Source organism: Hypomesus nipponensis, chromosome 26, assembly GCF_054491055.1.
Source record: "Hypomesus nipponensis isolate SF chromosome 26, ASM5449105v1, whole genome shotgun sequence".
Lineage (NCBI taxonomy): Eukaryota > Metazoa > Chordata > Actinopteri > Osmeriformes > Osmeridae > Hypomesus > Hypomesus nipponensis.
The window spans coordinates 851,532-876,748 of record NC_140386.1 but is presented as its reverse complement, the minus strand read 5'-3'; the positions used below and the strand labels follow the sequence as shown (position 1 = coordinate 876,748).

General features: G+C 40.9%; 2 protein-coding genes and 1 pseudogene across 3 annotated transcripts in view; 1 reads left to right on the top strand and 2 right to left on the bottom strand.

The window, feature by feature from the left end:
* Positions 1–23,300, top strand: part of dph5 (diphthamide biosynthesis 5) — a 61,968-nt gene extending 38,668 nt beyond the window's left edge. Inside the window, exons 5-7 of the mRNA XM_084692382.1 lie at positions 10,966–11,005; positions 14,632–14,735; positions 22,814–23,300. Of these exons, the coding sequence (XP_084548508.1) occupies positions 10,966–11,005; positions 14,632–14,735; positions 22,814–23,046 (377 nt within the window). The 3' untranslated portion in view covers positions 23,047–23,300. The remainder of the gene's footprint in view (positions 1–10,965; positions 11,006–14,631; positions 14,736–22,813) is intronic.
* On the bottom strand, positions 5,755–6,551 carry LOC146220956 (uncharacterized; annotated as a pseudogene).
* Positions 23,301–23,769: 469 nt separating the features above from the next.
* slc30a7 (solute carrier family 30 member 7) overlaps positions 23,770–25,217 on the bottom strand; it is a 46,975-nt gene continuing 45,527 nt past the window's right edge. For both annotated transcript variants that reach the window (XM_084692379.1, XM_084692381.1), the window contains one exon: positions 23,770–24,992. In XM_084692379.1, coding sequence (XP_084548505.1) covers positions 24,945–24,992 — 48 coding nt within the window. In that variant the 3' untranslated portion in view covers positions 23,770–24,944. The remainder of the gene's footprint in view (positions 24,993–25,217) is intronic.

Below are 25,217 nucleotides of genomic sequence, written 5' to 3'. Positions count from 1 at the left end.
GCAGAATTACAGCCAATACGAGCAGTCCGACAATGAACTTTCCTCAGGACGTGCCGTTTCTGTGTCTCTAGCTTTAAATGCTATGAGGAAGAAAGAGGCGGGCATAACTGCCATGCTTCGGTTGTTTGCAAGCCATGATGTCTGAAAAAACAATATCGCGTTCGCACGGTCGTAGCTAATATTCTCATTGGTGCGCCAAATTCTCTGTGCAGGCAAGGGCAAAGCAGAGAAAGGGGATGTAACCTTCCCTCTTATGACGACATAAGGAGAAGATTTTCAAAACCGAGCGTTTGAGCTTTCATTTTCTCAAAGGCGGAGAATAATACCCAGGGCTTGGTTTACACCTATCAACATTTCTAGCCACTGCGGGACCAAAGGCAGGTTAGGGGAACTCATATTAATGTTAAATAACCTCCTGTGAGATGTTCATGTCATTAGACCTTTTAAACCTGAAGTTCAGAATTGGTTATTAATTTAATAATGTGCAGTATATGAAGATGTATTTCGTAGTAGTACACAGATTTTATAGCTATACATTTTGAATACTTGCTAAAATGGTCATTTAAAATGGCTGATCTCGGTTTTGTTTTACAAGAATTCAACTTCTAATCTCAAAAAAACTTTAATCAACATTAATCAAAAAGGTAATTATTTTGGGGTGGAAAGTAACCATTTTCTCTATGGATCTCTGATATGTATTAAAAGGTTTTTAGAAAAATCTTTTAATATCACCAGTTAATAAGTAACTAGGACTCTAGTTACTTTGAGTAGTTTTTGAGAAGAGTAATTTGTACTTTTACTTTTTAACCCTACTTTTACTTGTAAATTGAGTATTATCTGAGCAATGTAACGGTACTTGTACTTAAGTACCCATTTTCAGTACTCTTTCCACCACTGCTTGACAGTCAGTGAAGGCTATAATATGCAGTGGATACTATCATACTGGTTAAGAATATCTATTGTGGTTTTATGTAGGCTATTACTGTAACATTGGGACTCCAGTTCCCAGTGTGGATGGAGAGTTTTGCAAGAGCAGTAGCACATTGTGTAAAATAAAAGTTGCATTTGACAAGTCTAGAGTAAGTTTTGTTCCCTTTACATCTACGGACTAAATAGACTAATCTTGGTTCGATCCCCGACTCCTCCCAGGACATGTGGTGAAGTATCCTTGAGCAAGACTCTGAACCCCAAATTGCTCCCGATGGGCATGAATGTGCTTTTGAGTCAGTCCCTTCATCAAGAAAATATTTCATTGGCAATTTTGAATATTAGGTCTCTATCAAGCAAAATGTCACTCATTAATAGTTGTGTTTGTGAACATAAAGTATACTATGTTTTAATCCTGGCTGACATTAATGTGTCATCAGCTCTGAAGCTTCCCCTCCAAATTATAGCTTTTTTCAATCCATTAGAAGTGGCGAAAAAGGAGGCGGGACAGCCTCCATAACTACAGATGCCCTGAGCTACAGGAGCATCTCCTTCGATAATTTTACCTCTTTTGAATATCATGATTTCTGGCAGTAACTGTGTATAGGCCACCAAGACAATGTCCTGGCTTCTTACCAGACTTTTCAGAACTAAAGTAAATGTTAAGAAATGTTATCTTGACTCTGCAGCAGCTAAAAATGTCAAAATGATAATGGATATCAACCGTACAACGTCCCCAGAGGTGGGGCTATCCCATGACAATGATCCAGTTGCCACTTTCAACACCAAATTAAGGGCAGCTCTGGACTGTAGCATCACCACATGGACATGTGTGTGTTGTCTGGTAAGCACAATTCGGTGTCATGACATAGCGCAAACAACAATTTTAATGGTAAAATGCAAATATGTTTCATAAAGAGGATAAACATAACTAATAAATGCATTTCAGTGTTTCCCACAGATTAGAAAGCTATTTGTGGCGGGGGGTGGGTTGTTTCATGTCAGTCCGGGGGTGGCGGGTTGAAATAATTCCTTTGTTAATAATTTGTTACACAGAACTTTATTATATTATATATTAATCCAAAATGATTCCCACCTTCACAAAATCAACAACAACAAACAAATAATTTCTGCATATGTTGGTAGCAACGTGCTAAATAACTATTTAACTGGTCGGCTCCATGACACTGGGTAAGTAGCTAGCTAGGGCTGCAACAAACGATTATTTTGATAATCGACTAATTTAACAATTATTATATCGATTAGTCGACTAATCATTTATTTTTTCCTTGATTAATCAGAAAGCTTTGAACAATAATTCAGCTTTTGCAATTTGTTAAAACATTGAGTTATTTTTATTCTAACTAATAAGTCAAACCAAGAAATCACTTCAGCTTTTGAACAAAAATATATGTATTGCACTTTGAGCCAACTGAACAGGCTATTACATCTCTTTTTGTCCAATTGTGTCCAACCTAAATAAAAAATGCTCTCTATGCATTGTTTCAATCATGTTGCTTTAAAGTATATAAAAGATAAATAAACAAAAATACGTCAGTTGTATTACAGACAAAAAAAGTAGGAATGTAAACAAATCTATTGTAAGACAACAGGGTTCAATGAAAAACAGTGAGTAACAGTATAATTTCTGGACTGGCTTTTTGTTTGTCTCATTACAATGGTCGTATACACTGAACTGTATAACTGCTGTCTGTGGACATGTTGCTACGGTGTTAGTATCTGTGAAATACTGCGTAATTTGTTATTATCAACTGGTGTAGCTAACTAGCCATCCAGCTTGAGCACACTCACCTCCTGCCGTTTACATTTAGTCATTTAGCAGACGCTCTTATCCAGAACGACTTAAAGTAAGTACAGGGACATTCTCCCCGAGGCAAGTAGGGTGAAGTGCCTTTCCCAAGGATTCAACGTCATTTTGCACAGGGGGGAATCAATCCGGCAACCTTCTGATTACTAGCCCGACTCTCTCACTGCTCAGCCATCTGACTCCCCGTTTCCATCTCCTCTCGTGCGGGAATGCTTTCGTTTTAAATGTTCATGCATACACGTTGTGCTACTGTAGGGGGTTAAATATTGTCCAAACAACCTAAACTAATTCCCCTATGGTTTAAAGGAAGATGGGAAACTGAACAGTGTATTAGCATGAACCAAATAATGCCAATACCAATAGAATTTCAGGTATTTGACTCTATGGGTCAAATCAGAGCAAGAATGGTCAAAGTACGGTTAAATGAAAAACGCATTTAATAACTTTGCAAATGAATGAAATCAATTACAAGGCAAACATGTTACAATATGAAAGCTTTCAATCTTACCTACTCTACCATGGTCATTGTAAATCAGAATCAGAAGGGATTTTATTCGCCATGAATGTTTGCACAAACAAGGAATTAACTTTGGCAGGGAGGTGCATACATTAAACATATAGGAATATTGAAACTTAAATATGTGGACTAACTATACAAAAGGAGCAAAGTCTAGCTAATACTAAGGGGGGTCTGGCTAATACTAAGGGGAATAAAAAATAAAAAAAGTAGCCATAATTTACAATTTAACCTAAAAATACCAAAAGATACAGATAGTGCAACGATACAATAGTGCAAATTTCAATGTGCATGGTGTCATTGTGCAGAATGTGATTTAAAGTCAGTGTGAGTCTTTGGTCTTGTTAAAGTGGCCAACAGCGGATGGAAGAAACTGTTCTTGTGGCGTGAGGTTTTGGTCTTGATGGACCGCAGGCTTCTGCCGGAGGGGAGTAGCTGGAACAGGGAGTGTCCGGGTTGGGAGGGGTCGGCCACAATCTTCCTCGCTCGCCTCAGTGACCTCGAGGTGTGCAGATCCTCGAGGGAAGGCAGATTGCAGCCGATCAACTTCTCAGCAGTGCGGATGATACGCTGCAGTCTGCTCTTGTCCTTGGCAGTGGCAGCAGCGTACCAGATGGTGATAGAAGAAGTGAGGATGGACTCAATGATGGCTGTGTAGAAGTGCACCATCATTGTCTTTGGCAGGTTGAATTTCTTCAGCTGCCGTAGGAAGTACATCCTCTGTTGTGCTTTTTTGGTGAGAGAGCTGATGTTCAGTTCCCACTTGAGGTCCTGGGAGAGGATGGTGCCCAGGAAGCGGAAGGACTCTACAGTGTTGACTGGGGAGTCACTCAGGGTGATGGGGGTGAGTGGGGCTGTGTTCTTCCTGAAGTCCACAACCATCTCCACTGTCTTAAGAGCATTGAGCTCTAAGTTGTTCTGGCTACAACAGGTTGTCAGCTGCCCACCTGTAATCAGACTCGTCCCCGTCAGAGATGAGCCCAATGAGGGTGGTGTCTTCCGCAAACTTCAAGAGTTTGACAGACGGATGACTCGAGGTGCAGCTGTTGGTGTACAGGGAGAAGAGCAGAGGAGAAAGGACGCAGCCTGAGGAGATCTGGTGCTGATGGACCGGGAGTCAGAGACTTGTGTTCCCAGCTTAACGCACTGCTTCCTGTCAGACAGGAAGTCTGTGATCCACTTGCAGGTGGAGTCGGGCACGTTCAGCTGGGAGAGCTTGTCCTGGAGTAGGGCGGGGATGATGGTGTTGAAGGCAGTGTTGTAGAAAAAAAAACACCATACTGTTGTAATTATGAATATGGTTAATGATTATGGATTCAATGAAACTTGTAATCACCTACATGCTATATTATAGGAAACCAGATGCAAAGCTGTTTGCTGATTATTGTTATTCCTAAACAATAGTTGGAGACATGAAGCCTAAAAATAAGGTTTGAATAATTAAAGGATGAGTGGGGGAGAGGAGCATGTGTATGCTTTCATAAAGGACCAGGACGCATAGCTGTAACTTATGAGTCATATTTGTGGCCTTACGCCCAGAAGCCGAATGCAGCTGGCTGTTCAAGGTCAGAAAGAGCCTAATTGGAAGAAGTGTCTATGTAGGAAAGTACCTGTTTTGAATCCCCTGAGACAAGGGATCGGCTTTGTAAGATTACCTAATGTCTACGAAACCAACAAAATATCGTACCATATTAACATACAATGGGGAGAAGACTATATAAGTTAAATTGTCCGGAGAAAACTTCAGTCTGATCACGCTCACGTTCTATTGGCAATCTTTGTTACCTGAGAACCAATAAAACATTGCATCAACCCTGCTGAGTTCCAGTGCTGTTTTTAAATTTTGAGAAGTGACTGAAGACGTACAGAACTTTTGTTTCATCAGCAGAGCTGAAGTCCACAAACAGGATCCTGGCGTAGGATGCTGGGGAGTCCAGATGCTGTAGGGTGAAGTGGAGGGCCATGTTAACAGCATCATCCACAGACCTGTTGGCTCTGTAGGCAAACTGCAGTGGGTCCAGAAAGGGGTCTGTGATGGATTTGAGGTGTGCCAGCACAAGGCGCTCAAAAGACTTCATTACCACAGAGGTCAGGGCGACGGGTCTGTAGTCATTAAGACCTGTTGGCCGTGCTGGTATACCATGTTGGTATACAGCAGTCCTCACAGAAGCTTATGTATGATGTCACAGCCTCAGTGAGTTCATCCAGACTGTTGGTAGCAGACGTAAACATATCCCAGTCAGTACAGTCCAAGCACGCCCGCAGATCCTCCATAGCCTCACTGGTCCACTGTTTTGATGTCCTCACAACAGGTTTACAGAGCTTTAATTTCTGTCTGTATGCAGGAATCAGATGGACCATGGTATGGTCAGAGTGGCCCAGTGCTGCACGAGGGACGGCATGGTAGGCTCTACTGATTGTAGTGTAGCAGTGATCCAGAGTGTTCTCTTCTCTGGTTGGGCATTTGATGAATTGTCTGTATTTAGGGAGTTCGTGGCTGAGTTTGTGGCTTTTTAAAGTCGCAGAGTACAGTAACAAGGGAATCCGGGTTTGCTCGCTACACACTCAGAATCTGGTCGGCGAGCGTGCTTTGGGCATCTTTAACCTGTGAGCCCGGCGCCATGTAAACTCCAACCAAAATGAGCGACGCTAATTCTCGTGGCGAGTAAAAAGGTTTACAGATTATAAAAAAGTATTCCAGATCGGGAGAACAATGTTGCAGAATCAATGTCACATCTACACACCAGCCACTGTTGATGTAGAAACAAATACCACCGCCTTTGGTTTTGCCAGAGAGTGCAGTGTCCTGATCAGCTCTCACGAGTTGAAAGCCTGCGAGATGTAAGGCGGTGTCCGGGATCAAATCGCACAGCCATGTCTCCGTGAAGCACAAAACCGAAGATGAAAGAAAGTCTCTGTTTTTCACCATCAGTAGCTGAAGTTCGTCCATTTTATTGCACAGTGAACGTACGTTGGAGAGGAAAAAACTTGGAAGCACTGTTCGGATTCCACGTCTGCGTAGCCGAACTAGTGCTCCCGCTCGCTTTCCCCTTCTACGGCGTTTCACTGCATGAGCAAAGCCTAGCGCGGCACTGGCAAGAATTCCCACTAAATCTGCCGCTGGAAGCAGAAAAGTGGGAAATAAGTCCACAGGAGTTGTGGTCCTTATGTTCAGAAGTACTTCTCTTGTTAGAGAACCCCGGAAATCTTGGCAGAACACTGAATTAACAGACAAAACAGAGCGCACTTCGCAACCACGGCCGCCCTCACCGGCGCCATCTTAGTAGTTAGATCAGTAGTTAAATCAGAGAGAAAGCAAGAGGTGAGCAAGGAGTAGGACAGTAGGACAAGGAATAACTGAGGAGAAGGTCTCAGGAGATGAAGAATCCACAGAACAATGCATTACAATTCTCTTTATACACAAGAACAACCAATCAGACCTCATCTTGAATGGGGTGTGAGAGCCATCAAGTTCAGACCGTCCAGAAACTCCAGACTTTAGCATATGAGAGATGGGGGCAGGTTTGACACCCAGCCTTACACTACCATGGAAAACAAGTTCTGCCTTGCACACCTTACATATTACAGTATTTTTAATGGGATCTTTGGTGAAACTTTCCCACACAATACTTTTTCAGGCCCGTTTACACCCAAAAATGTTTACCGCTGTTTTCTTCTATTGGATATCATACGGGAGGCCTGCATTAGTCTAGCGCTACAGCACCGCACTGGTCAAATCACGTTATTGCAGGCACTTAAAATAGGTCCTATGAGATCAAACGATTTGTCGACAACAGAAATATTTGTCGCTAATTTTTTATCATCGACGTTGTCGATAACGTCGACTAATCGTTGCAGCCCTATAGCTAGCTCCTGAGACTTCTCTCCAAAAGAACAAAGGGGAACCTTCGATTAAGACATGTTTGTAGGTACCTAGCGAAAAGTAGTGGCAACTTTCCTTGACCTTTAGCTACGACACTAATGCTGAAGGTTCGCTGATAAAGCTGTCGGTCTTACTAGAATGGCGTAGGTATGCATCGTTGCTAACGTGTGCTGACATTGTGACTGTGTGCATATGTGACAAAGATGCGTGAGTGACAGAGACGGAGGGAGAGCAAGGAAAGGAAATGCAGGAAGTTTTATTCACTCAAAAACTATACTATGCTGTATAATAAACACAAAGCCTTCTACAAAACACAAAATTAGACTTGTTCTGGAATATAAAATACATTTAAGACATGTCTCATAGCCTACTACGATATCCTGTTCCATAATATTAAAATCTCACTCAAACATACTTCAGATGCTTAAGCAACTACAGATTGCCCTTAATATTGAACAATACAGTTTGTATTTTGTTGAGCCCAGTCAGCTGGTTGCTGATAATGCTGCTAATGCTGCTGCTAAATGTGTGCTTTGCTTGCATGTGATAATTTAGGCTGGAAGTACTCCAGTGATAACTAAACTCAGCCTGACAATCAGTACACACAGCCTTAGTTTTGTCAACCAAGCCATCTCGGAACTTTTTGATATGGAACTTCCCATCTAAAAGCCTTCTGTCCATCATTCAACTACTGTCGACAGTCAAAGTTATGTGACGACAGGTGATTCCCGGGGTCAAAAAGAAACCTGCGTTAACAGCACAATTTTTTGTCGCGTTAAAGTGAGATTGCGTTAACGCATTATTAATAGGGCTGTGAAAAATAACGCGTTAATGCGTTATGATTAAATTACAGGATTAATTTGTTATTTTTGTTTAATGCATTTAACGTAATATACCCACAATTCCACCATCTGCAACTTCTGAGAAGTTCGTGTTCCAAAAAAACTAAGATGCGACATCCAATAAAACTAAAGTGATATGCACACTCTGCGGGAAGACGTTATCACTCTGGATAAGAGCATCTGCTAAATGACTGAATGCTAAATGACTGAAAGTTATCGTTTCACCGAAGCAATACCAGCCCAAAGTAACCTATACCACCTCAACGCGAAGCATGCGTTGGTCGGCGAGGGGAGTTCAAGTAGAATGCGCCAAACCACCCTCACTGAACAGCGTAGGGCCCTCACTAAGTCTGCCTGTGACAAGGGGACTAGCACAGTTGCCAAATGTATTACAAAAAGCTGTAGACCGATTGATATTGTTGAGGACGAGGGGTTCACCAAAGTTTTGCGAGTGGCAACGGGTGACTCGAGCATCAAGGTACCGCAAAATCAAAGATGCACACTAATGACAAAAATTCGGAAAATCAGTAATATGTAATTAATCATGATTAATTCACAGGAACCTGTGATTAATTTTATTAAAATGTTTAATCATTTTACAGCCCTAGTTATTAACAATAGACATTCTCAACCAGTATATCATCCACTGCCAATTATATACTATCTGTCTTGTCATTCTGAAAGGTTGTTAAATTGAAAAGGCTAAGCAACAACATGTAACCCATTGAGTAGCTCAAGCCTATAGGCTAGAAGTTCCACATCTTCAAAGTTATGTCCACATGTTTTTTGGGGATGGCTGATTGCTGTGTGGAGGCTGAGAACGAGGTGTACAGTTTGTGTAAGATGCCAAAGTAACCTGTGGCACCGACAGATCTTTTAGCAGCATCAGCCACAACCAGGTTCAATGTGTGAGCCCCACGTAGCTTGGATTCATTTCCAGGAGTCTGGCTTGGACACCTTTGTTTTTTACGGTGGCCCACGGATGCACACCACAGCAACATTAGCGAAGCAAACAAAAGTTGAAAACACAACAACATTAACACACAACACAACGACATTAACAAAAACGAAACATTTATAAAAACGCTACATTTCAAAAACAATCTACTACTTACAACACAACAGCATTGGTTCACACCACCAACATCAGGCTAGAACACAGCAGCATTAGCCAAGAACACAACAGCATTAGCCGAGAACACTGCAGCATTAGCTGAGAACACCGCAGCATTAGCACAAAACACAACGACATTTGCAGAAACGCTGCATTTCAAGTTCACACCCAATCGTTCTCCAGATCACTTCCTTCTGAAATACTCCCAGTGACAACATTGTTACAGTAGCTTGTTTCAAAGGGTGTTCGCTTGTTTCAAAGGGTGTTCTTAATGAATTATGCAATATGAGCAGGCTAAATGCTTGAAAATATCACTAGAAGGGAAAACGGACCCACCTGCAACCGACGCAAACAAGCACACCCTATAATTTCCGCAGAAATTGTACCCTCTCTAGTTCTTTTTGCATCAGCTTAATCTTGCTAACTTTACAACAATACATGATTGTTTAGGGTTGCCTCCGTGGCAACAAATTTGGTACGCACTTGTGTTTGAGAAAGAGAGCATGTGCAACAGCTGAACTGCACTTTTTAATCCACGGTCTGATCATGCGTTTATTTTGATTAAAATCTAGTTTAGCCTATTAGCTTACTTATCAGTCACACAGTAACTTAACACATTGTTTTATTCGGTGTTTATTCGGTGTATTCGGTTTTATTCGGTAAAAAAACAAAGAGAAAGCAGACGATCTGCTGGACCAATTCATGAGCGGGCAGAGCGGCCCACTGTGAATTCTCCCGATTCTCCCGATGGCCACTCCGGGCCTGAATACTAATAATAAATTATCAATATTTTGGGGGGTGCTATGGGGGTGCTTTGGTCTTTCTTTGGGGTGCTGAAGCACCTGCTAGCCCCTCCCTAGCGCCGCCCATGCATAGCGGAAACACTGTATCTGTGAATTAACCGCCTGGTGGTCCCACCGCTCAAGTCCAAGTCCCAACACAAGCTCTTCTCCTGCCTGGCCCCCCAATGGTGGAACCAGCTCCCCACCTCCATCAGGGACACTAACTTTCTCCCCACCTTCAAGAAAAGGTTCAAGACGCACTTGTTCCGGGAGTACAACAGCACTTAGGAATGCTTGCTTGATTGGACCTGATGTTAGTTTCCTCCTGGATCACAATGACTCTCATTGAGAGACTTGTTGCTCTTGTAGGTTAGTTATTACGAAGTTAACTCTTGAACTCTTGTACTCGCTGTGAAATATTTTACTGTTGATTGTTCTTCTACAGGTACAGTCTTGCACTTTTTGGGGTTCATGTTGTTTTAATTTGTAACTTGTATAACTGCATGCTCTTATGGGTCTTCCCTTTGGCACTTGTTTAGTTTTTCAACATGTATGCTTCATGTTTTGGCTGCTTGCAGTGTTTGGGACTACCTCGTTGTTATGATAAGTGACCTATGCTCTTTTGTAAAGCTATCTCTTGGAAGTCGCTTTGGATAAAAGTGTCTGCTAAATGCAAAAAAAAAAAAAAAAAATTTACAAAATCCATGTGGATGTGCAGTAAATCTCTTTATAAAACTGTGATGAGACTGCTTACCGTTGTGCACGAACAGTAATTAAGTTGACACTGAATCAATCAACTTATTCACCGGTTGCTTCATGGGCACTTTACTATAATGGAGGGACTCCATGTGTCATGTTTCTGTGTACAATTAGACATTTCTGTTAAAAACAAAAAATGGAAGTTAATTCAACTCTACTTAATTCATATGGAAAGTATTGTTCCTAAATTGAGCACTAACTACCCAAAGTACCCACTGACAAGATGTGGCCTATATAAGGAAAAAGTTTGTTGCTTGTTAAAGTTTCTGACAATCATTTTTTTCTTTTATTTTCCTCTCTCAATTTTCTGTAGACATCAAAGTCAAAGAGCAGTCCATGGAGAACTTGATAAGGTAAGTTTGTTGCCGAAACGGGGTTTTCAGATTATTTTCTGATGCTTCACACAGAGATTTTACACAGTGCATTGATTTGAAAGTTTCCTTTAATTACAATGATACAGGCTGGTGGAGAGTAGCAAATATGTTTATTTAATGGCATCCATATGTTGATGTAAAATGAAATGGGACAAACATGCACACATGCTGCATTATTTAACTCATTTTGGCACAGGCTGCAGTAGGGATCAATTGTTTATAATGCATTACTGGAGCTACATTTTATATTGATTTACAGTCGTTCATGATTAATCTTGAATGCATCTGTCAAGTATTAGGCTGAATCACAATACTCCCCCTACCCCTTACCCCTTACTTTTGCGCGTTCACGTGAGAGCTAGTGGTGTCCTAAGGCCGAATCCCAATACTCCCCCTTACCCCTTCCCCTTACCCCTTCCCCTTCGTTTTGCGCGTTCCCGTGAGAGCTAGTGGTGTCCCAATACTCTTTTTGAGCTAGTGGAAGGGCTAAGACTAACGGTGCGTTCACACTGCAGCGGGGCGGGCAGAGCGGGGCGTCGGCTTCCCATTCATTTTCAATGAAACCAGGCGTTGACGCCCGCGTAGGGTATTGTGGGAAGGCGAGCGGGGCGGCGAAAGTTGGATTTTCTCAACTTTATGTAAATGAGGAGCGTGAAAACGCCAGCGATGGCCAATCGGGCTGGTTTCTTGTTTCTCGTCATGGTAAACATTTCTAGGTTTGACAATTTCAAGATGGAAGAGCAACTCATCGTATGTGTGTCTACGCACTCAGTCTTGTTTTATACGCCTCTGTACGATTAAAGAGACGTTAACAAAAAATGTATAACTGGCGCAGGGTTGCCGAGGTTGTCGATGTCCCTGGTGTGTTAAATTCAGTCTCGTCACTTTAGCTAGCTACAGTACGTAACTTATCTCTAACTTTCTTCTGTGCTAGCCGCATACTACTAGTCTAGCTACAGTAGTCTATTACCCGTCACACGATTGACATTCAACGTTGAAATTCTGGTTGGCAGTCACTCGCTAGCCATACAGTAAATGTGTAGTGGACATAACCTAGCGAATGTTACTGGAAAAATGTTTTAAGTGCTGTACAGTGCTGTAGCCTATAGCCTATAGTTGACACGATCATGCAACATCTAGTCAGCGTATCTGATTCCTTGCATCATGCCGTGTAAAAGCTGTATTTTGATCAAGACAAGAGCACCTATATATCAATAATGATCGCTATTGTAAATAAATGAACCCAAGTCTGCACACTTGTCCATGACACCGTTTTACACAAACTACAACAGTGACCTTAGAGAACTACAACTCTTAACTTTTTTAACACGCCCCCGAGCGTGGAGCACTGTGGGAAGGCCAGCATTGCAGAGCGGTAAAAAAGTCTGCAGTGTGAAGCACCGTAAGGGGTATACACCCCTTAAAACCAAGTGAGGTCGGGAGCTTACTTGAAACCGAGGGCTATGTGAAAACTGCGCGACCGGCAACAATGGCGGCCAGATCATCCAGAGAGTCCGCTAAATATAATATTTTCGGCTTAATTAATTGATAAAAAAATTATGACAGTCTTGTTTTGTGTTATATACAGTCATGAACATATATATTTGCAACCATTTTCCTAATTGAAACGTTTCTAAAAATCGCTAGTTTGGTACGCTAATATTACAGTGCTGAATTGCACAACAGTCCCGCATTTCTTTGACTAGCATGTCTACAGTTTAAAGTAAACTCCATTAGCAGCGAATTTCGTTTAAATCAGTGCATAACACTACTTGCTTTGGAGATTTCGATACGTGCTAGATGACGTACCTGTAACCAAGTGGTGTCCCATTTCCTAGGGCTATGTAGCCCTTACCCCTTAGTTTCGAGGGCCAAGGGGAAGGGGTAAGTTAAGGGGAAGGGCTAAGGGGAAGGGGTGAGGGGGAGTATTGGGATTCGGCCTAATACTCTTTATGAGCTAGGGATAGGGCTAAGACGAAGGGGTATACTCCCCTTAAAACCAAGTAAAATCAGGAGCTTACTTGAAACCAAGGGCTATGTGAATACTGCACGACCGGCAACAATGGCGGCCAGATCATCCAGAGTCTGATAAATGTAATATTTTTTAATTAATTGATAAAAAATTGATGAAAGTCTTGTTTTTTGGGATACAAAGTCCTGTACATTTGCAACAATTTTCCCAATTGAAAAGTTTCTAAAAATCGCTAGTTTGGTATGCGAATGTTACAGTGCTAATTTGTACAACAGTCCCGCATTTCTCTGACTAGCATGTCTACAGTTTTAAGTAAACTCCATTAGCAGCGAATTTCGTTTGATATCGGTGCATAACATGACTTTGCAAAGTCATGTTATGACTGGTAACTCTGGTGCTGTCCAAGAGGAGCAGATACACTACAGTACTTAATGCAGCTGGTGGCCCACCAGATTAGGGATGTGCATCTCCATCACTGAGGACAATGCGATACACATCTAGATGCACTGCCAACGATCCGATACATTAAAGATACATGAAAGCAACTACTAATGCGATACGTTACGATTCACCCCTATTGCGATGTCTCTGACAAAAGATAAAATAAAATCAGGCCTGGACCTTGCCTTAAACCTTGCCTCCTTCTTTCCTGTTGTATGTGTTTTCTGAATAGAAAAAAGGGTAAACTATTACTGGCAGTCACACGCTGCTGTAAACACTGTCATAACACCTCACACACTAAATTGAACTCATAAGTACTACTTTAAGGTTTTTCTCAATGACTCAGCTATCTCTCATCTTACTTTGTCATACACAACAGGGATTTGTTTCTCAAAGAATAGCTTCCTATTCTGCTAGGTGTACCGGTGGAGCTAGCCACTGACGGTAGCCATAGCTGAATCCGAGGGGGAGGCAGACGTCTCCACACAAATACCATGTAGCCTCTTCAGGTGACTACCTAAATTAGCCGTGCTGCCTGTGTACTTTATAGCAGCACGACACATCTTGCCAATTGCATTGGTCTTGTCAAATTGCAACTATCTTTCTTGGAAAATCGTGTTGACGCCTCCAACTCGCGCAAAACTTGGCCGAGAGACTTGACGAGAATCGGCCACTGACAGCAGTGGAGATGAGAGCGCGCATAAGAAACGGTTTGAGAGGAGGAATCTATCTAAATATGAAATTATTGGTCACATTTCTAAATACTAAAGGTGTTCGCCGACACACAATTCTATATAAATACATAGGATTATACCGATGCAAAAATGTTGGAAACGATGCATCGCGATTCATCCCACATTGTGTCCGGTGCACACTTTTTTGATCCGGGCAATCACAACGTGAGCTTTTATGCCGATGCACCGATGCAAACCGGTCTTACCATCCCTCCACCAGATACTGTTACTTTAGATTTTGACCCCCACATTATTCAATTTATGTTAGTCACACGTCTGTGAAACTTGCTCAGTTTATCTTAGTTGTCATCTTTTTATGTTCATGCAAATATTTACACATTGAGTATGCTGAAAATAAAATCAGTTGAAAAAGAGAAAAAAATAAATGTCATATTTTTCATAGCAAATGTACAGATAAGCCTTACTAACCATGACATTTGGATCTCTCTTCTATTTAGGGGCCGTAAGATTTATGAACCTCCAAGGTATATGACTGTGTGCCAGGCGGCTGAGCAACTCCTGGAAATAGTACAAAACAGGAGAGAGAGGGGTGAGGAACTAGGTGAGTGACTCATTCTTTGTATATTTACATTTACATATATTTACAAATAATGTTAAGTATAGAAGCACACAAAAACCATAACTGTACCTCTGCAACTAAATAGAAAATAAACTTCACATTAAGTGTACATTAACTTCCATGTAACTACATATAAATGTATATTATAAAAATGTAGGTATACAGGAACAGCAGTGTCATATCATGATTCTAGTGCACAGTGCCCGTGATGATTAAGATATCGATGACACACAAACAGACTTTTCCTGGAATTATAGATAGTCAGGGTTTTCCCTGCATTGAAAAACCTAAGGCTTTTCTCATAGTGCTTAAGCATTGTAGCAGAAATAGCGCCAACAAATTTAATTCCCCGTCTTGCTTTGATTCAGCATCCCACAAGCCTGCGGCGCTAGTTAGGTTTTCGCAGTATCTGTGGAAGACAAAGACCAAGGTACTAGGACTGTCCCCGACGAAGATTGTCTTTGGTTGACCAAGACTCGACAAAAACGTCTGAAAATTGACTAATCGAAATTTGAAACGCTTTTTTCTTTTCACAAAAAAAGACGTACAATCATTTTCGCGACCTGACTCAATGGCTGCTGGACATTGCAGATTCAGCCGCTAATAGCCTACTAATAATAAGACTCGTATCACCAGTCTTGTTGTAATCAAATGCCGATGGTATTTAGTATCTCTTACAATGTACTACAAATTAAAAATATTGTTTGTTTAACATGCAAATCATCAGAGCGCGCTTATCACTGCCTGAACTTGCAGCATGCAAACTTACGTAGAAGCTGAGGGATAGTAGCACCTTTTCTTTTAAAGGTCACATGAAATGCTGTATTTGGATGCTTTTATATAGGCCTTAGTGGTTCCCTAATACTGTATCTGAAGTATCTTTCCCGAAATTCAGTCTTGGTGCATAGTTACAGCCACTACGAGCAGTCCCTCAATGAGCTTTCCTCAGAACGAGCTGTTTCGGTGTCTGTAGCTTTAAATGCTAATGAGGAGGAGAGGGGCGGCAACATGCGCTAATGTTTACAACGGATGTATCGCAATGGCTCGTAGCCCCCGTTGCTGTAAGATGCCTCGAATTTCTCATCTGATCACCCTGGTTTGCAGAGGTGCACACAATGAGGAGAAAGGCGGATATCGCGAGCCATAACACCAACAGCAGAACGGTTATCCAAATAACAAAGAAGTGTACAACACTCGCGTTACAGCATTTGTATTCACACACACACTTGATGCCATCTACCTTTACATTAGCGACAGTAACTCAGCTGGCTCGTAGCCCCGTTACTTTAAGATGCTTCGAATTTGCTCATTCTCATCTGATCACCCTGGTTTGCAGAGGTGCACACTCATAATAATTTCAATGAGGGGAAAGGCGGATATTGCGCGCGCCATAACACCAACAGCATAACGGTTATCCAAATAACAAAGAAGTGTACAACACTGGCGTTACAGCGTTTGTATTCACACACACACTTGATGCCATTTATCTTTACATTAGCAAGAGTAACTCAGCTGTTAGCTGCAGAGTTAATGTTACAGCCACATTCTAAGGGTAGCAGGTAACTATATACAGTAAAGCAACAAAATGATTTAGCGTTAGTTAACTTACATGTGCAAGGTTTGTAGCTTGACCAAGGAGATTTAGTAATAATTCAGAATTTAATTTCAGCAAGGCCAGCTTTGTGTTGGCTGAAATTGAGGAAACAGTAGTGGCTGAAATGTTTGGCGCAGACATACAAAACTTTGGGAAGTTGTGTCGGCGCATTTCCAGCGAAAATACAATTAAGATACTGGTTGTGCAGAGGCTCGGATGAAGGAACTAAAAAAAGATGGGTGGTCAGGGCAGTTTAAAATGTGTTTAGCCTTACCCATAACTCGTTTATCGTATATTTCTTGCAACTGGGCTAACTGTACCCTAACCACCTTAGATGCTACATTAACCAGCTTTGTAAGCTTACGCTTGCTGATCATTAGAAGACCACTGTACCACACCACAATGCCAAATGTCAAGACAGATTCAATAAAACACTGGTAAAACAAAGTCATCAAAGTCGTGCACACCCTGAATGATTTCATCTTCCTCAAAAAGAAAAGTCTCTGTTGGGACTTTTTACAGACAGCCTCAGTATTGCTCTCTAAAGATAGTTTGTTGTCAATGATGGTTCCTAAATATTTATATTCAGCTACAATGTCAACATTCTTGTTATGAATAACAGTGTGCGGAACATGGTGCTGTGACTTCCGGAAATCAAAAATCACATCCTTGGTCTTAGAAACATTGATGGATAAACAAACGTTATCACACCAAGCAATAAAATCATCAACAACCGGACCATGCCCCTCCTCCTCATTGTTTAAAAGGCTCACTGTAGGAGTAGGTATGAGAATAGGCAATGTGTGAAGTTTGCAGATGACAAAGTCAGTGTCATCTGCAAACTTCACACATTGCCTATTCTCATACCTACTGCTACAGTCATTAGTATATCAAATAAAAAGCAATGGTGAAAGGACACAGCCCTGTGGAGAGCCTGTGGAACAAAGGACTTTAGAGGATAAGGCACCATTAACCCTCACACACTGTGACCTATCTGTCAGAAAGTCCAGTAACCAACCAATTAGGGTAGAATTCACGTTAAAAAGAGCCTGGAGTTTCTCAGCCAACAAGTATGGCTGAATAGTGTTGAATGCTGATGAGAAATCGATGAAAAAGGAGCCTATCAGGAGTTTTAGGAGCCTTTAGATGTTTATACAGAGAATTTAACAAGGCAAGTTTTGCATCATCAACACCTCTGCTAGCCCTATAAGCAAACTGCAGTGGATCTAATTGTTTCTCCACCTGCTCCAATAACACCTGCTTAACCAACTTCTCAAAGGTTTTCATCACCAATAAGGTAAGAGCTACAGGTCGAAAGGCATTCAAGATTTTGGGGTTGTTACACTTAGCCACAGGAATGATTATAGAATGTTTCCAGATTCTTGGCACTGTTTGCGTCTGGAAGGATTGAGTAAAAATTACTTTGAAAATCTCACTTAACTGACAAGCACAGGACTTAAGCACACGACCACTGATGTTATCAGGGCCAGGACTTTTCCTAACCTTAATTTGTTTAAATAATATTTCAACCTTAGAGACACCAATATTAAAAACAGAGTCACTGGCAAGATTATCATGCATGTGACTAATTCTCTCACTAAAATCACTATTAGAAAATCTCATATAAAAACTGTTTAATTCATTTGTTAGCTGCTCGTCTGAGTTAAAACCATTTAAGGAGACAGAGTTACTGCCTTTATGTAGGCCTGTCATCAATTTCATGCCGTTCCACACAGATCTGAGGTCCGACTCCCTAAATTTAGACTCGATTTTACTCTTATACTTAAGTTTAGCTTTTACAATTTCAGCCCGCACAACCTTCCTGATTTCAGCATATGCAATCTTGTCGCCACACTTAAAAATAGTCCTCTTTTCCCTCAACAGATTTTTCAGTTCCTTAGATATCCAGGGCTTATTATTGTGGTAAGAAACAATTGTCTTAGTTGAGATTACACTGTCCACACAAAGAGATGTAGCTGCATACAACATCTGTCAGTTCATCAATGCTGCCGCATGAATCCTGAAGGGCGGACCAGTCGGAACAGTCAAAGCAGCCCTGTAGGGCCAGAGTGCTCTCCTCATTCCACACCTGGACCACACGTGTCTGCATTTTGACTCTCCGCAGCACAGGTCTGTATGTGGGGAGTAGGTGCACCACGTTGTGGTCAGAAAAACCAATAGGGGGACCTACCACAGACTTATAGGCTCCCTTGATAGAACCATAGCAGAGATCCAATGTTCTGTTACCCCGAGTGGGGCAGGTGACGTACTGGTTGAAACTGTTCAGCGACTTTTAACAGTTGACATAATTAAAATCACCAAAGAAGAAGCAAGGGGCACCGGGAGAAATAGATTGAAGTCTTTGAGCAACTGAGAAGATGACATCAGAAGCGGTTTTGGAGTCCGCTCTCGGGTGGATGTACACTACTGTTAAAAATATTTGGGGGAATTCCCTAGGCAGGTAGAATTGTCTAACAGACAGCAGCTCAATGTCTGGTAAACAAATCCGATCGCGGACAGTGGCACCATTGCACCACTTGGGGTTGATGTACAGGCAAACACCCCCGCCGTGGCGCTTCCCCGTAACCTCAGGGTCACGATCCAGACGGATCGGAACCCCGAAACCATCAATGCTCACTGTAGAATCCGAGTCAGTGTCTGTCAGCCAAGTCTCGGTAAAAGCCATCACACAAGCGTCCCTGAACTCGCGCATCGAGGCCACACGTTTGCAGTTCATCAGTCTTATTCTTTAGGGACTGGACATTAGCCAGCAGCATTGACGGTAAGGGAAGACGTTTCTTTTTAATTAATTTCCTTCATCGTTGCCGCACTCCGCCCCGTTTCTCCCTCTTCTTGGTTTGTTTACCAGAAGTAGTAAGACGGTCTTAAACTGAGTCGAAGCATTGTCACCGATTAAAACATAACGATCAAGCTCCCAACGACTTAATAACCGGGTTAGATCTTGATCCACGTAGCTTGATTTAAATCCCAGGAGAAAGTCCCTCGTGTATTGGATTGTTGCGGGCTTGACAAACAAGCCCTGAGCGATGTTCAGCACAATTGCCAGAAGTAAGAAGGAAAATATATCCATATTGGTCCCAATACCGTATACAAAGACTAAATACAATATAAGAAAAAATACACAAATAACAAACAAACGGACGTGGACACCTGCTACCGGTCGCCACAAAGAGCAGCGCCCTCGATGAATCCTCTTGCAAAATGAAACTTGAACAACAAAATGAAAAATGCTTCGTTTGTTTGCTCGTCATGATGTTCCTCCAGGAAAAAAACGATATCGCACTCGCCCTTGCACGGTGTTAGCTCAGTTTCTCATGGGCGGGCCAGATGATCTGGGCGGGCAAAGCAGAGAGAGGGGAGGTAACCTTCCTCCTATCTACGTCACTAGGAGGAGATTTTCAAACAGAGCAATTGAGCCTTCATTTTGTCAAAGGCGGAGAAGAACACCCAAGGCTTGGTTTATACCGATCGAAAATTCTAGCCACTGGGGGACCAAAGGCAAGCTAGGGGAACTCATATTCATGTTAAATAACATCCTAAAATGAAGTTTTCATGTCATGTGACCTTTAAATTATATATTTTTAGAGTTGCTTTATTTGTCTTAAATAATATAATCTACAATTTCTGTAGAACATTTCGTTAATTCAGCAATGATGACAAAAAAAATCTTAGTCGACCAAGAGCATATCGACTAGTCGACTGAGTGGGGACAGCCCTACAAGGTACGCTAACTTTCAGAATCACCTGCTTGAACTAGTCTGGAGAGACGGCTTAAACGGACGTGTCAATCGAAGGTATTCAGTAAGATGTTGACCGCCACAACAACAATAAAAAAAAAACGATTAGCCACCAAAAGATTGTTTATAGGTGATTCATTGTCCTTGTCGTTGACAGATCATAGACTAGAGAAAAGGAAAAATTACTTTTTACTTCACAAAACGAGCCCGACACAAAGTAGCAAAGTGAAAACAGGCTACTGAAAAGAGAGATGGGAGTGGTGTAACACAGCCCATCATCTAAGTCTATTTTTGAGCCAGGAAAAACCCTGATGCACTGAGCAGTGCTCATAATTTTTTGTGCCTGTTATGCAGCTGCAGTTTCTCCGTTGCTTTTGTACCTATATATCTCAAGTCAGTTTAACACGTTAAACACATTAACGCAAACCCATTTTAATCGCATACATTTTTTATCGTGCTAAAATATCAAGGTGAAAGTCATCATAGCTTGCATAGTATAGACCCAGCTCCCAACCCAACTTTGAGAATAGATTAACGGCAATATATATTACATATATGTATATATATATGTATATATATATATATATGTATATGTATATGTATATATATATATATATATATGTATATATGTATATATATGTATATATGTATATATGTGTATATGTGTATATATATATATATATATGTGTGTATATATATGTATATATATGTATATATGTATATGTATATGTATATATATATATATATATGTATATATACTATATATATATATGTATATATACTATATATATATATATATATATATATATATATATATATATATATCTATACTATATATATATTAACCAATCCAACATCTGCATTAAAGTTTAGAATAGGTTTAATACAGGACTAAAATCTGACGCATTTGCCGTGAGAGTCAACCATTTCACATCCAACACCTTGTATTTTTCACACTGAGAAGTAAGGGATAACTTGTCCCACTATTACCGATTAGCAATCGTTTTGTATATAAATTAAAACGGGTTGCAGCATAACGATTATTTGCACTTGCACAAATGCTCCCAAATAGGCATAATGGCATAATGCAAATTATGACTTGAGTCCTGTATTAAACCTTATCTTTACTTCTAAACTCCCATGATGCATGACAGGGAGCTAACTAGCGTGCAAAATAAATCTATAACAGAATTTATTTGGTTGTGGTGCTCCTTAATATTTGGAGGGTGCTCCTGAATTTTTGCTGGTGCTCCTAACTTTTAAAGTTGGAAGCCCTGCTGTTCTATATTTTTTATATAAGGGCCAGCTCCATGGCTGAAGCCATATTCATTGTGCCAATTTCATGGGTGAAAATCTGGCAAGTTTACCAACAGCAAGACAATTGTGGATACTTTTATAGATCAGTGAATTTTGTTTAGTTAACAAAGCAAACTTGTGTGGTGCGTGTTAACATCAGCAAGCTAGCATACAGACCTCTCTACCTGAACAACATGCTCACCTCAAACTACACGTTCTATTCTAATAAACGACATGTTCACCTTGTAAAATCTAGAATGTACACATAATGTAAGGCCAAACGCATATTTACCAACCTGTGACATAAAGTAGAAGATATGGAACTAAAGCCAGCTTAATGTGGAATGCCTCTCGTCCTCTTCCAATTAGTATCCTTCTGAAGGCCGATATATGCTTCTGCGTTTTTCGAAAAACGGGGGGAACGCCCTCGTCTCCATGGAACGCCCTCTACGAGCTCTCCTTCAGCCCTCGGAGAGCCTTGAGAGCTTGACGTGCACCTCCTGAATTTTCTAACTATCCATCGTAATTTCGGAGAGCTACGGAGACCCCCTTGGCTGTGATTGGTCAGTATTAAGAACTGCTTGCATCGGGGGTGGGGGCGGGGTTGCCGTGATAAACAGGACGAACAGAATCCTTCGACCGCCATTGCTGTAAGTTTTTACAAATCATATTTCGGCTAAACAGTACATGTAAATCAGCATCTGAATTAAAATGTGACGAGAAATGGGCAGTGTAGTTGCTGAAAATTTGCATATTTTATTGATTAAACTGCTAATTTGTAAATTTGCTCCGCCTTCTCGTTAACCTAGGTGAATAAACACTCTACGACGTTTTACAAAAAAACGTTGCGCCACCTACTCTTCTGGCGGTGAATTGTTTTCAGCACCCACAGCCTACGGAGAACAATGAACGCAGTCTATCCGTCCGTATCCGTGCGCCCGCCTATCCGTAAACGGAGACGCAGAAGCATATTTCGCCCTTTAGGCTCATCATCCAATCACTTGCAGGCACACAGATTCCTAGCATTAAAGCATAGATTATATGTTAGCAGTACAGGTTATAACAAACATTTTAAGATACCAATTTGGGGGAGGGTTGTAAAGGGGTAGTTGAAGGTCTGTTTCCAAAACAAGATAAATATTAACATCCACTACCCCTGGACAGCCTTGTAACCTTAAATGTAAAAGTTCAACAATTTATAGTGCTATGCAGTCCTATTCCATGCTATGCAGCATGGAAGCTAATGTACACTGAATGGAAAGTTCTGAAATAATGTTGAAGAATTGTTGCAGACCTAATTGCCCTGTCAATACTCCAGGTATAACTGTAGTATTGTACTATATTACATACCCATAGTATGTTGTGTAAATAATAAAGGTATGTGGGAAGGTTTTTAATACTTTTTGTTTTAGCCATCACAGAGGAAACCATATGTGTAGGACTTGCCAGGGTGGGAGCAGAGGACCAAGCCATTTACACAGGGACTCTACGTCAGCTAGTGTCATGTGATCTTGGTGCACCTCTACACTCGATGATTGTGGCAGGGCACTTGCATCCATTGGAGGTGGAAATGCTGCGTCTGTCAGCTGCTCCTGAGGCCCTGCAAGACCTCCAGATGACCGACAGTTCCACATACATCTCTTAACAATCAACAACCCAACTGTCTGTCATGTTCTGCCAATGCTCCACTTACCAAGGCAAACATTTATAGTGTTTAGAATAAGGCTTAGTATCAAATAAGCTTTTTCCCATGGTGAAGGCGCTTGCTTTTTTTCATCTGCAATTCAAGTGCCCAATGCCTGGAGACCCTAACTTTTCAACTGGTTTACAAGAAGTTACATCTTTTAAAGACTGGCTTCATCTGTGTTTTGTGTTAATAAACTGGCGTAAATGATGTAAGAGGTGTTGGATTTTTTTTTATTTTGACTGGTAAATATATTTTTGCTGACTGCGTAGGTAACATGGGTTTCATTGTCTTTTTAACATGCTTGGGTAAATCTGGGTACAGATCTGTTCTGTTCATGAATAGCAAATATTTGAATGGATGTGCAAAATAACTTGAAATTTGGCGACCTGATGTTTTGAAGCCTTGGAAATAAATAGTTTATCTTGATGAGTTTCAGTACAGTTGATGTTATTTAACCAACACAGGATAAACAATTGTTTTGTGCATTGGTGGGAACTGATTGCCCAGTAAAAGCAAATGTTTAATTCCTAAGATGCACAATAAGACACATGCATCAAAGGAATCGGTTTACAAAATGTGCCTACTGTATTATACTGCACTACACTTCACAAGTCCTGGATGGCATGTCAAGTAGGTTTTTGGAAGAGCGGAATAATGCATATCATTCATGTGGAAAGGATGTGGAATGCAGGTTAACTGTTTATTACATTTTGAAAGATGAAATTGGTCAGCAACCTACATGAAACCTATGAGGTAAATAAAACCATGGGTTTAAACCAAGAAAATATTCATGTCTGTTTTCAACCATTACATTTGTACAAGTGATAAACTTCAAACTCAAATGTATATAAAACTAAGGGGGGAGGGGCACCTCATTAAACATGGCAATTATGGTAGTGGTGACATTTAACGTCTTAAATAATTAGGAATACCCATGACATGTTCTGCCCAGGACACAAGATAATGACAATTTATTGACTGGAAATTGGTTGGAATGTTAATTTGCTGAATCTTGGAGGATATTATTCTGTTCTTGCAGAATAGGATTCAAATTCAATATTTTATATTATAAAGGCACTTAAACCCACAATGACAGTCTGACATATACAAAGATTTTCAACAAGCTTCCTTTTGCATGAGTGTACTTATCAGCAAAACTTGTGAATAGCAGGGAGGGAGGGCCCTTTATCCAAAACTCTTTAACTCACATTACAGTAGGAACATGACTACCAGTGGAAATTAACATTCTCAAAGTCCTGGAAAAAATAAAAAACATTGGTATTCTTGAGAAAAATGTTAAAAATCTTGGTTTGCCCTTTAGTTTTTTGTAGATGTAAAGACCTGTCTGAATGACCTATCATAAATCATGAAAAAAAGAAGCTGAGCATGGGGAAGGTGTGGATTTCACAAGGTACGTCACATACATAGTTCAAGTTCTCTCATATCACACATGCAGTTTATAAAAAGGATGCACCCAATGAAAGTTTCCACCTTTGGCAATTTTAATTCCTACAATGCTTTACACCTTTTGTTGCATATTGTAACCTAAAGTTTAAAAGTTAATTCTACACATTTATTTATTCATTCATCTAGGTGGTGTAGACATTCAACAGGGAATGTAATGGCACATGGGATATTCCTCATTTTCTTGGTTGGTCAGAGTTGCATGTACTTCTTGTAGCTGCTTCTGTCTTGGTCCATGGTCATGGATATGAACAAAGAGGGACCCTGAGAGGTGCAGCTTTCAATAGGGGAAACAAGGTGGGGGAGGAAATCCCACAGCAGCACAGAGGGCTTTGGTCCCAGGACTTCTCAAGGATATGAGTGTCTTCATTTTCTAAAATGTTTTTTTGAATCTACATTGTTGACACGTCAATCTGGACGTAGAGTTGCCGAACTCCAACCTGTAGACAAGAGTAGTGAGACATATCGCAATTTCAAAAAGCACATTTTGATAATGCTGTTAGTGTCATGAAAGCACTTTGCAGCCGCTGGACAGTTGTGACCAGACTTCTTTTACACCAGTTGTCATGACGGCCCACACCAATCTAAAATCTACACTTTAATCTTATACAAAAAAAATGCGAGATACCTACAGTAAATAATATTTATTTTATTGTAGAATTAAT